Source organism: Atractosteus spatula, chromosome 9 (genome assembly GCF_055471065.1).
Source record: "Atractosteus spatula isolate fAtrSpa1 chromosome 9, fAtrSpa1.hap1, whole genome shotgun sequence".
Classification (NCBI taxonomy): Eukaryota; Metazoa; Chordata; class Actinopteri; order Semionotiformes; family Lepisosteidae; genus Atractosteus; species Atractosteus spatula.
Genome location: NC_142714.1, coordinates 46,782,812 through 46,794,976, shown reverse-complemented (window position 1 = coordinate 46,794,976; position 12,165 = coordinate 46,782,812). Strand labels below are relative to the sequence as shown.

At 37.7% G+C, this 12,165-nt stretch overlaps 1 protein-coding gene across 1 annotated transcript in view; it reads right to left on the bottom strand.

The window, feature by feature from the left end:
- Positions 1 to 894: 894 nt before the first annotated feature.
- npas2 (neuronal PAS domain protein 2) overlaps positions 895 to 12,165 on the bottom strand; it is a 46,375-nt gene continuing 35,104 nt past the window's right edge. Inside the window, exons 14-22 of the mRNA XM_088925464.1 lie at positions 11,983 to 12,109; positions 11,356 to 11,453; positions 10,606 to 10,692; positions 9,848 to 10,009; positions 8,710 to 8,925; positions 5,358 to 5,557; positions 4,481 to 4,573; positions 3,860 to 4,070; positions 895 to 3,726 (exon numbers count right to left, since the gene is read on the bottom strand). Of these exons, the coding sequence (XP_088781590.1) occupies positions 3,538 to 3,726; positions 3,860 to 4,070; positions 4,481 to 4,573; positions 5,358 to 5,557; positions 8,710 to 8,925; positions 9,848 to 10,009; positions 10,606 to 10,692; positions 11,356 to 11,453; positions 11,983 to 12,109 (1,383 nt within the window). The 3' untranslated portion in view covers positions 895 to 3,537. The remainder of the gene's footprint in view (positions 3,727 to 3,859; positions 4,071 to 4,480; positions 4,574 to 5,357; positions 5,558 to 8,709; positions 8,926 to 9,847; positions 10,010 to 10,605; positions 10,693 to 11,355; positions 11,454 to 11,982; positions 12,110 to 12,165) is intronic.

Here is a 12,165-nt window from a genome sequence, read left to right as displayed (position 1 = left end):
AAATATTTAACAACTGTGGCTTCACCATCTTTAAACTCTTAACACACTAAACATCACAGTCAACAGGCTATATATGACAGGGAAACAAGAACTAGTGACATACAGTACAGTATCCAGTCCAAAACTGCACACCAGAAAATAATGGCTTACTGGACAAGACTGGGTAGTGTGAACTTTTAACTTGAACTAAATTAACTTTATACATTTTGAATTAAAAAAATGATTTTCCATTAGAAAATCCATTAGAATATCAAATAAATATATAACACCTTTACACTTCCTTATTATTTATAAATGTATATTTTTATAAGCTTCTCTTTAAACCTTTTACCTTAAGGGTAAATAAAAACAACTGAAAAGTACATACATTATAACAGTCCTCTAGGTTATGTAAAAAAATAAAATGGAAAAAAAAAAGGCTTTACTGTGAAGGACCAGTACAATAGGACCTATAAATAGTAAAGTTCTAGAAAATGTCATTTACAGTACGTTTATCTACATTTATTATAATAACCTGGGCAATGGGTAAATTAATTTAAACATAGCATATCTTCAACAAATCAATGGCATGAATCAAAGTATTTTAAGCTGTCAACCCGACTAATTACTTCAAAAGAGAAACAAATGTGCCAGTATTTTGCTAGTGCCACCATAATTCAAATTTCAATTATAACACTCAATGGCTTATTTTGGTTGTGTGCAGTGGAGAGTTGCATAACAACACTATAGTGGACAAATCCTTGTATAGTTACAGAAATGTGCATGATCAGTAACCTCACTGTGTTAATGCAATAGTGTACTACATATAAACACTAAAATAGTTCCAGCACAGCAGTGGCGACACTTTGTAATTAACATAGTCGATGCAAGTGAAAGCTATAAAAAATCTGAAAGTTTTTCTTTTGGTAGAAAGCTGAAAAGAAAGACACTATACTTGAAGAAAGAGCTCCTCTGCGATTGCAATACAATTGTAGAATATTATCAATGAAACTGGAGATTCTTTAATATTTCTTATGTAAATGTTCCTTATGTCAATGTCTTTGCAGAATAATTAGTTTTTACTTTTATTTAGGTTATAAACCTTACAGATACCAAAATGTGCTCAATCATTGCTCCAAATGAGCACAATTATTGGTTGAGCAACTTAGGAGCTTGAATCCATTGCAACACCTTACTGTAAATGAAAGACTGTAGTGTAAAATCAATTTAAGCACATATTTTTTTCAAAAACCACTCAAAGGCTGCTGCTACTGTACCTAGTATTATGAAGACTAGATGTGCCTTTTGTCATTCGTAAATATTTAGGTTTTTTTTTAACCATATTGAAATACATTTAAAAACCCAGTGGCTTGTCCAAGTGCCTTCAACAATTATCACTATATTTGCAGCATTTACATTGATAGCTGGATTATGATAACATTATAATTTAATGACTTTTAAAGTGTTTTTTTTCCTTTACCACCTGCTTTTTCCTATTCATACAGTTCAATGTAATGCGTTAGGAAACGGTTAGACTATTTCTAATATGACTTTAATGGGTTTAATCAACAAATTGTGCCATTTTAAAGACTAGTACATCAAGGCCTGACAACTAGGAGAAATATGACAGACTATTCACACAGAGTAGAATTAGAGTTCAATTCTACTCTTCAGTATAAATGCACAACTACGTAAATGGATGTACAAAAATAATGACAAGCACCAATTTTGTTACTGTTACTTTTCTATAAATTATTATTAGAACCTTCCATCATAAAGCAGGCTGTTGTGAAATTCATGGTCAAGTGGCTGGCTGATCTCTCTTTATGTGCAGGGCCTGTGGATTTATTCAAAGGACACATAAATGAGAGTGAATTACATATAACATATAACAGAAAGTTCTGTCATTGCTCCTGACTGATCCAAAACTTTTCAAAATATAGTAATAGTATTATGATAAATTTACCACAGCAGTAAAGTTACTGTAATCTTTTTTTGTACCAAGTGACTGCTATCATCTCCCAGTATAATAACATGCCTTACACTTGTATATCGCTCAGCCCAAGTGTTCAATAGGTTTACATAAAATACTATAGTGGCAAAAACTAAAGACCTAGAAAAATCAGTTGAGAGGCAGATATGCCATCTTAAAGAAAAGGTTGCCTTCACCAGGAATACAATATCACAGCAGTACCTTATGTCTCTGAAAAGTGAAGGTGGAATGAATATAGTGTAAAGACCAGAGTAAATCTCTTGTTACCAAGAACTGTCCTCTCCATCCAGGATTAAGTTACATAAAATTAAACATTTTTCTTTGTTGTCATTAAGAAAAACAATTGAATATTTTTGCTTTGCTATACGACTGGAAAAGAAGCACCTTGAGTTAGCAGCCAGCTTGAACACCCACATTACTGCAGACTCATCATGCAGAGCATACATTATGTTTTGTAAATAAAACTGTATTTTTCTTCTGGCTTTAAAAATGAGAAAATCAGGTTTTTTAAAATGCTGTTAAGAAGAAAATAGTTAAAGGGGACTAATGTTTTATATTTTTCCAACAGCAAAGCATTGTAGCCAAAACACAGCCTGAGAAATTGACTTGGATAACATACTTTGCAAATCTTAAGCCTGAAACCTTACCCTCGGTATGGGTAAAATCCATTAACTAAATTTTAAAAATGGGCTTTTGTCTTTTGAAAGGTGAAAACTTTAACAGTTAAAACTTTAAATTTTTCTAGTGACTTTGAACAGACTAATGTTAAATATCTAGAAGTGTTGTCAGTAGTGTTCATATGTGCTCAATACTACCATCGCATAATACTGTGAAAAAGACTGTCATTTATGCTAGTTCTCTGAGGTCTCAAGAGTACTTGGCTCCTTAAAAACTCTTCTTTAATGCCCAAATATGTTATGTCTTCTTATACAAACCCAAGGTAGTGCAGCTTGATATTCTTGTCAGTAATACCGCAGCATTCTATGAAATGAAGTGCTCAGGATTTAGCACCTTTATGCCAGGGCAATTAACAGGGTCCATTTCCGCTTACTGTTAGACTTGCAGGACAGACACTGGAGCCTTGCCAATATTACGGCACACTTAACTATTGATAGAGCTCATCCCACCTCAAGAAAATACCCAGAACATTTCCTTTTTCATACCCAGCTTCAGGCAAGTGCCATTTCTGTTTCTGTTTCACACAGCGTGTGGCCCCAGCACATGAATAGAAATGGCCTTTGAAGCGCTTCGGCACTCCAATTTGGGCTGCACTGGCCAGAGGTTATGCTTGAAAAGCAGGGACCTGTCTTGGTAGCTTCTGCCCACAGTACACAGAACATGTGGAATACAAAAATAGAATAGTTAAATGCATAAAAAGGCAGTACCTTATCCAGTGTAAGGCCACCAAAGACAGATTTCATAGCTCTGTTTGCCACCAGGGGGCAGCAGTTTTGGCCTTCATACTGGGGCCCATTAGCGCCACAAGCTACTGATGTTCCAGGCATCCCTTTGAATCCTGTCAGAGGAACTGTAATGTTCTCCGCCGCATTCCTATTCCTCTGTGGCTACCGGGGAAGCAGCATGTTTCGCATGTCTGAAAGGCTGCCAGTCTGGTTCTGAGAATGGTGGAGCTGCTGTTGTTGTGGTTGCTGCTGCTGCTGTTGGCTGTATCCTATGGTGCTTTGCTGTGGTAGATGAGTGGTGTGGAAGAGAGTCTGAGTCTGTCCACTATGTAACAACCCAGGAGGCTGCATCTGTTGACAAGACGAAGCAGAATATGAACCACGGTACAATTTCAAAGATCTCGGCCACATGAAATCGATTAAGGACCTGGCTTTTCACATCTGATTTTTCTCAAAGCAAACATTAGCGAGGTTATGGTGTTACCTGAAAGAACTGATGGTGTTGCTGGAGCTGAAGTGACTGCTGTGACACAGGAGGCTGCTGATGATAGGCAGGCTGTGCTTGATGGGTAATAAAGCTGTTGTGCGGAATCATGATGGGTGATGTGAACACAGGGGATGGGACTATAACAGCACTACAGTTCATCTGCTGCAGTGGTAATGAAGGGGTCACCATCTGCTGGTCGAGTGTGTATCTGAAAAGAAGGATAGTTAATAAAATCTATAGTATTTCTCACATAATTTGCATTTCATATATATTGAGAGTCATTTGGTCTCTTTAGCATCTTCACATTCCTTCCTGAGGAAGTTATATATTATATATAGACTTTTCCAGGGATGTCAACAGAACATGCAACAGTGCAACCATAAACATCAAACCATAAATCATAAACTTATGCTTTCAAGCATATTTCGAAGGACTATGTTATGCTAAATTCCAAATACAAATACTTATAAAGGTAAAAATTAAACACATAAACTGATATTTAGAATAATTTATACAATTCATTTAGGAATACCTATTTAGACAAGTCAGCCAGAGTTTGAAGGCATTAATCTTTAACTCTTGGGGTGTTGATCTCTACACATGTACAGTAATACTCACTTGGTTTGCTCCATTGCTGTATTGCACTGTGAGGGCTGTCCACTTCCACTGCTGTCTGGCATTAATGGCTGAATTGGCTGATTGAGCAGCATGCTGTGGATGAAGCAGAAAGTCTTGATCAATCATGCCCCTGTGCTCCACCTTTTTCACAGCTTTAATGTTTGAAACCTGTTGCAAAACTAAGCACTATAAACCACTATCCATTTTTGTAAGACAAAAGCACGATCTGTTTTTGAAATTCAGGAATGAATGTCTTCTCAATAACATCCCTTTCCAACCCACCCATAGATTCCCTTTGTGAAACCACACCACCTCTTTCACAGTATAGGTTCCTTACAAAAAGAAAATTCCATCTTATATCCAAAGAGATGGACCACATACCAATCAACCATTTACAGCAGCAACCTGCTTTTCTTTAGAGCAGGGCTGTCCAGTCCTAGTCATGGCCCTGAACCTGAACACCTGGGAGAAGCTAGTAAACTGCAACAATTAAAGCCTGAAAACAACTAAGCCTGAAACTACTTCATGTAGCTTATGAGAAGCTGAAGTGGAATGAAAACCCGAAGAGACATCAGCCCTCCAGAACCAGAATTTGTCAGCCCTACTTTAGATGTCACCCATCCCAGTACTGATCAGGCTCAACCTTGCTATGCTCCTCAGATGTGACAACAACTGGCTACAAAGTGGTGATGCTGCTGTCAAATAAAGACTTCATGACATTCTGACTTACATCTTTGAAGATGTTCACCAAAAATGTTGTCCCTACTGTTTTTCATCAAAGTCTAGATGAGCCAAATATTTATGCTCAATGCAAAACAATCAAGGGCAGTTAAGTCCATGCAGTTCTAATGGGTAATGAACAAACAAGCAAACAAACCGTAATTGTCTGTCCTGGTTGAAGTCAGCATCCGAGTGTTGCTGGCTCACATCCTGAGACACTGGCAACTGTGCTTGCCGGGAACTGGTCTGTGAGAACATCATGGGGTTGCTGTAAAGTGGCATCGTCAGGCTGGCATGGGTCTGCACTGGCAGACTGGACGGCTGCATCTGACTCCCATGGATGGCTCTCTGCTGGACCTGGGAGAGGGCGACAAATATGTGGTCAAAAGGGAAATGGTAATGAGTAAGTCTAATGTGGGTTTCTTGTGTCCTCTGGTAGAAACCTTGCACAGCATCATGGTCCATATCTTGTATTGATCAGGGAATAGGTGAGGAATGCAATCTTATTACTATTGTACTTGAAACTGAAATTATTACATTATTCATCATGAATTAGTTCTTCATCAGTATTTTAGGACATTTCATAACCCATATTAAAATGGCTTTGTTAGGATGGAGGACAAAAGACCATGACTAAGATCCTTGAAAACCAATAAACGACGGGAAAAAATAAAGTTCATATTCATTTAAACATTCAGCTCTTATCAGAAAATTGCTTCGTCCTGGTAAGGGTCAAAGAACAGCAGAGAGTAACCCAAAGGTGTAGAACACAGGAGACCAACTCCTATATTTGACACCCTGCAGGGCACACACATGCACACACACAAGCATCATTTAAAGCCAATATGTCTTTGTAAAGTGGGAGGAAACCAGAGCAACCTGTAAAAAAGAAGCAGAACATGCAAACCTCTCTTTTAAGGTCCATATATAACCATGCACTGTACATCATCTAATATATGATGAGTGTAGATTCTGCTCAGCAGCCACATGGCTAGACTCTGTAGTGACTGAAGTATGTGTGATAAAGATAGGTGGCAATAAGCAAGTACTAATTTTAAAGAAATTTTAAAATTCTGGCACAACTAAAATGAAGACTCATGAAGTTGTTCTATTTTCACATTCACAAGATTTAGCTATTATTAAATTATTTGTTTAACCTTCCTTTTCATTGGGCAGCTTCATTCCAGCCTGAATAACTCCAATACATTCTATTTTTTTAATAGAAATTCCTTGAAGAGGTGCCACATGCCATGAGTGTGGATTCACTCAAATTCCTTGTCGTAATTTCATCTTGACAAGAGAAAAGCAATTCAGGCAGGAAGTAGGCATATACACTATAGATATTACATGGGTAATTCTGAGCTGCATGAAGCCATATTGAATATGAAAGGAATATGGGTGTATAAGGAGATCATATAGAACACTGTATTTGTGTTTAGTCATAATAAAAGGATATCATAGACTTAGAGACAGTTGTAATAAGAGCCACAAGAATGATTTATTGTTTTATGGAACTGTCACTTACAAAGAGAGTTAAGGAACTAAGCCTCTTCAGTCCCTAAACAAAGGCAATTGACAGACTTGACCTCAGTATGAAAAACCCTTAGGTATTTTTAAAAAGTCAGCTCAGGGGTCCATAATAATAAGGACATGGGTTACAACTGAATTAATTTAGTGTGAACAATTTGAAATTTACAGTGTTGTGGGTGCCATGGGCCAAATTCTGGCCTGCTACAAAAAGGCCAAAATCCTAGCTACACCTAGCTACTACACTTCCAAATGAGCACGATTACACATATGGTATTATGTGATGTGTAATCTATATTATGTTCTTATGTATCATTAATTTTAATTTCTAGCATGCAGGGAAGATACATTATGTCAGACCTCTGCTGGATAATTAGCTAAATACGTTTCCTGATACCTTTAACACAACATGTTTCAAATACCACCTGCAAGGCATAATTAACATTCCTTAGGCTATAAAGAGTGATGAGAAAAATAAAGTGAATTCTGTAAGCCTCTACCCTAAGCCTTTTTGTGTTGTTGTCGAATACAACAAAGCAGTAAACTCGGAATTGTTGGTGACAAAGGTCTGACCTTCATTTATAGCAAAAGGAGGAGAAAAATATTCAATTCACATTTCAAAAACTAACAATAGAGACAAGAATAAAAAATTATCTTGAAAGGAGGATCTCAAGTTTTGTTATATTGCTTTGATGAATAAAATCTACCCTGTTCACTAAATCGATCAAAGGTTCTAACAGAACTTAGTCAAAGCAACCAGATTGTGATTTCAGCACCTGATTTGAAAATCAAAATACTGTAAATAAATGCCTGCTGAGAGTTTAATTATTCAAGTTGCTGCATTACAATGCTTTTGTCATTCCACAATGTACAGCATGACTTGCTTAGTAGAGCAGAACTAAATTGCTGATCTAGCCAAAGAATATTGTTGGTTTGCAAACAGCTATGACATTTGGTCTATATACAGTAGTCCATGAGGTCCCCAGGGAACAGGATTCCATATCTACTACAGAACTAATGATGCTATAAAAACACTGTGGTAACTGAATTAGCATGTACATGTCATCAAAAAACATGAGGGCAGCCAATACTGCTCAAAACAAAGATGATGTGTGAAATACAATGTGTTGAATTGGTGGCATTTTCTGAAGGGGAAAGGGCTTGTTGTCGTTTTTTAAAAAAGGATAACCCATGGCTAATGAACTTTGTTGCACCAAAATCAGGAAAACTTGCAGAGGAAAATATTTTATTGTTTTATGTCTTAATTTAAATCTGTTCAGAAAATAAAAGGGAAAAAGTACGTTTAGAAAAATAATTTGAGGTATTTGTCTAAAACTTTCTGGATTTGTATAAAACTCCAGATTATGCCCTCCATTTATCAAAATAAAAGCAAAAGTAAGGAAATACAAACATTAAAAGTATCTACACTATTCAACTTAAGTGCATCACCTCACATGACCTTACTCCTTCAGTCAAGTTAAACTGTGTCACCATTTTACAAGGTGAAGTAAGGCTTATTTATTTTTCAACTACAGTATGGGCAACAGTCGTAGTAATGCCTGGCATTAGGAAACATATGTAAAACAACTCATATAATTAGACTGTTACATATACGAGATAAGTAAAATCACTAGTACAATTTATTAAGAAAGTGTGCTTAGGTCATGAAAAACCAAAACAATTTTCTGGTCTAATTTTAGAATATAATAAGCACCACAGCTCAATAAAAATGGGAAGGTCACTATTTACCTTGTTTTTATGGTAGAACAAAACAGCTTTTAACTAAAGGGGAAATACGAACCTGGAAATTGATTTTCAATAACATCAAAATGGATGAGTGAGAAAGTTACTATGGTGATACGAGGTGAGAAAAAACTTGGTTCTAAATTGTGTGGGTTGTTGCCTGGTAACAGTGATTACCCCATCAAAGGTTGCGGGTTTCAACACAAAGAGCTGGCTTGTGAGGCCTCCTGGCCTTTTACCTGCGGAGAGGGTGTGCTGGGTTCCCTCATGAGTGAGTGTGGCGAGGAACTGTGTGGTCTGCAGAGGTGCTCAGATCCCATTAGAGGCTGTTTGGCGTGACCAGATGCCTGCCTGATAACCCCTGATTGCTGTTGCTGCTGTGGCTGGCTGGACCTTCCAGGCCCTTGGTGTTGCACTGAGGTAAATCCCACAGGAGCGGGTTGCTGCAACAACATCTGAAGAAAGATTAAAAAAAGCAGATGTAGTGATATCTGATATATATCACATATTCTGATATAGATTAATCTCCGTCAGAAAATATTGCAGACTGGAGGAGTTTGTCTCTCCCTGACATCATGGAAAGCCTGCTGACGCTTCTTAAGTTGAAGGGGTTGCTGTTTCACCAAAAGCCAAGAGGGTCTAAGCAACCCCATGTTGAAACTCAGAGAGTCCAGGTCAAAATCTACTAGTGACTCGGCCAAGGCTCAAACTGAAAGGCTAGGCCACAGGGCACAACTTGTGCCACGAGTAAGAACTTTTACTAGTTAAACCACTCATGACCTCAGCCTTTCAGTATTTTGAAGACTAATCTTGGGGAGGTCTGGTCTACGTTCAAGGCATGTTCAGTTTTTCTTACTTGCAGTAGATTTCATTATTTAAATATCACCATCTGTTTACTCAGTCGCATTGACTGTACTTTTCAAGGCAGTTTTGTTGCTCAACATTTCAATGTAGCTCAACTCCTCTTCATAGCACAGAATAGAATTTGAAAGCTCTAGGTCCCTCAATACAGACAGAAAACTTAAATTTAAAGACTTTTGATTAATTTTGATTTTGAAAATGGTACAGGAATGAGGTAATAACATACATATTTTATAACAGACAGCCATTGAAGTTTTTTTAAATATGAGTAAAAAAGTTCTGTTACGATTATTACTAAAGTCATGATTCCTTTGACCATAAGTTTAGTTCCTCTGTCAGCAAGGTTTGTTACAGGAAAGATATACTGAAAGAAGACGAAAGAGGATTCACACTAAAGAGATGGCTGCATCTTCGATACTGTATATATACATTATAGTGTGCTGTTCTGAAGCAGCTGGAGATCATCAGCTGTGATGAGTTCGATGGGAAATAATTGTCTTCAGAATTGAATGTTACCTGCAGATTAGAGTTGTTTACAAGCTGCAGTTGTTCCTTGATCACATGCAACTCCTGCTGTTGTGTTTTGATGTCGGCCTGAAGAATCCGAGTTCGCTCCTCCAGCTGCTCTTTCAGCTGGTGCATCACCCCCAGCTGGGGTGGGAACTGGTACATCGGCTGCTGAAACCCCAAGAACCAAAGACACAGCATGAGCACCCACCTCCATGTGTGCCTGAAGGAAACTTGTTTATTACCGTTGATCATTCTCCTTTACAGTTTTTATGTTCCTATTTTTTCTCTTTGCCCGTGTCTCTCAACTACAGTCTGAATGTTTAATTAGAAAAAAAACGATTATTAAGAACAATCTAAGGCACTCTTGAGTGGATCCACTGAAATGACAGATTTAACTCAAACAAATTCAAATCCTGCAAATATCCAGGAGTTGTACAAAAAGATAAAAGATAATTAGATTGTTCATGAGGTGCGAAAGAAAATCCTAGACAATTTAATTTCAATCTTTTACTTCCGGCTGTAGGTAGAAAAAAATGTTTCAATCTCCAATTGGTTGCTTGTTGTTACTATAAGCCACAGGTTTTGGGAGTGTGGTGATCTGAAGTTCCACCTATGAAACAACAACAACTTCCTGCCTTCTTCTACAGTGAAAATGATGTAAAACACTCTACTCATTTCCTTATTGTCTAAAACGACAGCTATGTGCGGGGGTGGCACCTTTACCGGTGCTCCTGACTATAAAATGAGCTTAACTACAAACGAACCATGAGAGAGTGTTGACTGGAAGCCGGAGATGGTGGTACATGTTGCTGAGGAAGAATTTCAGAAGAGGTCTGGCTGGGTACCAAAGTCTGAGAGGAAAAGGAAACAAAACAAGAGTCATCTTCTTGCACTCAGTAAAACCAGAGGAAGTATCGAGGTTAAATAATCAGGCGGAGAGAGTGAAATGCTACAAAGCTAGCATTTCACTGAACTAATCTATGGCAGTTCTTTTACAGTCATGGATTAAACTGACAAGAGATCAACTGAAAAGTTAACACGGCTTAACAAATGATAAGGATTAATTATTGCACAGCCTTTGGATTGTTTTCGGAGAAAAAGGAAATGAATGTATGCATCTCCATAAAACCATTAAAAGCTAGGCAGGCCTTTATCTGTCTAATCTCAGACAAATTAAAAGTAGTGTGGAAAGAGTGTTCTTTAAAAAGTTTTCTTTTATAACTGTAAGTGTCCATGTCTTTCTCTTGTAACTGCTAGTGTCACAATAGGTATTAACAAAACAAGCCATGGACAGGTTCCAATCAGCTTTTGAACTGATGCGCTTTTGTTCTTTGGTACTGTATGTAAACAATCTTCAGGATGAAGGTTAATGATTCTAGTCTTAAAATGCTAAAGAAAAAAAGAAATTGAGCAAGAGAACACATTAAGTAAGAACCGTACATACATTTCAGAAAAATCCCTACTATTATCATTTCACATTTTCTACTTTGAGGACATTTTGTGTATGAAATTACCTTAGAACTGCTAGCCTGAATTCTTGAAGCAGGCTTTTCTGGCCCCATGGACTGGCGGGAGGGCGTACTTGTTTCTGTGTACCTGATTGAAGAGTTTGCTGCGTTCAATGACAAAGAACAATAATTATTTTGTCTCATTTTGTTATGTAATAGAAAGGCCACTATTAAAGATGCTGTAAGGGCCTCACAATGGAGCACAGTATTGTCTTACAGTTGTGTCAAAAAGCAGTAAGCATATAGCTCCAGCGCTTTGTTGTAAAGTGTTTTAAACCACATGCACAGCGCTAGCAAAAATATCACTGGTTTTCTCAAAATAAGCCATGTGTTTCATATGCAAAGGTAGTACTAATAAAAACTCATATCTTGAAATGAACAGCTGTGAACGTCATTACAAAAGACGCTGTTTTATGTACAGAGTTTACGATTTTAAGTTCAGGGAACGTTGATTTCAAAATTACTTGGCACACTAAAAATAATTTCAAAGCTTCAAAACTGATTTCAAAGACCAGGATGTAATCAATGAATCCATTTATTCAATTCAATCAATACATTTAATGAACCATCTCTCACAGTCACACAGATCAACTTGCATCAGATTGTAAGAGGAAAGACTGGGCTGGCACGTACATGCCGAGTCCGACAGGGCCGTGTGTGAGGACTTGCGCGAGCTGTGAGAGGACACGGATCGGGCTTGGCTGCCGCTGGCTCGCTCCCTCGGCACCTCCTGATGCACGTCAGGGTACACCTCGTGGCTCTACAATTAGACAAGGACGTAACGATCAGTGTGAGAGCTCCACGATGGCCTAATGA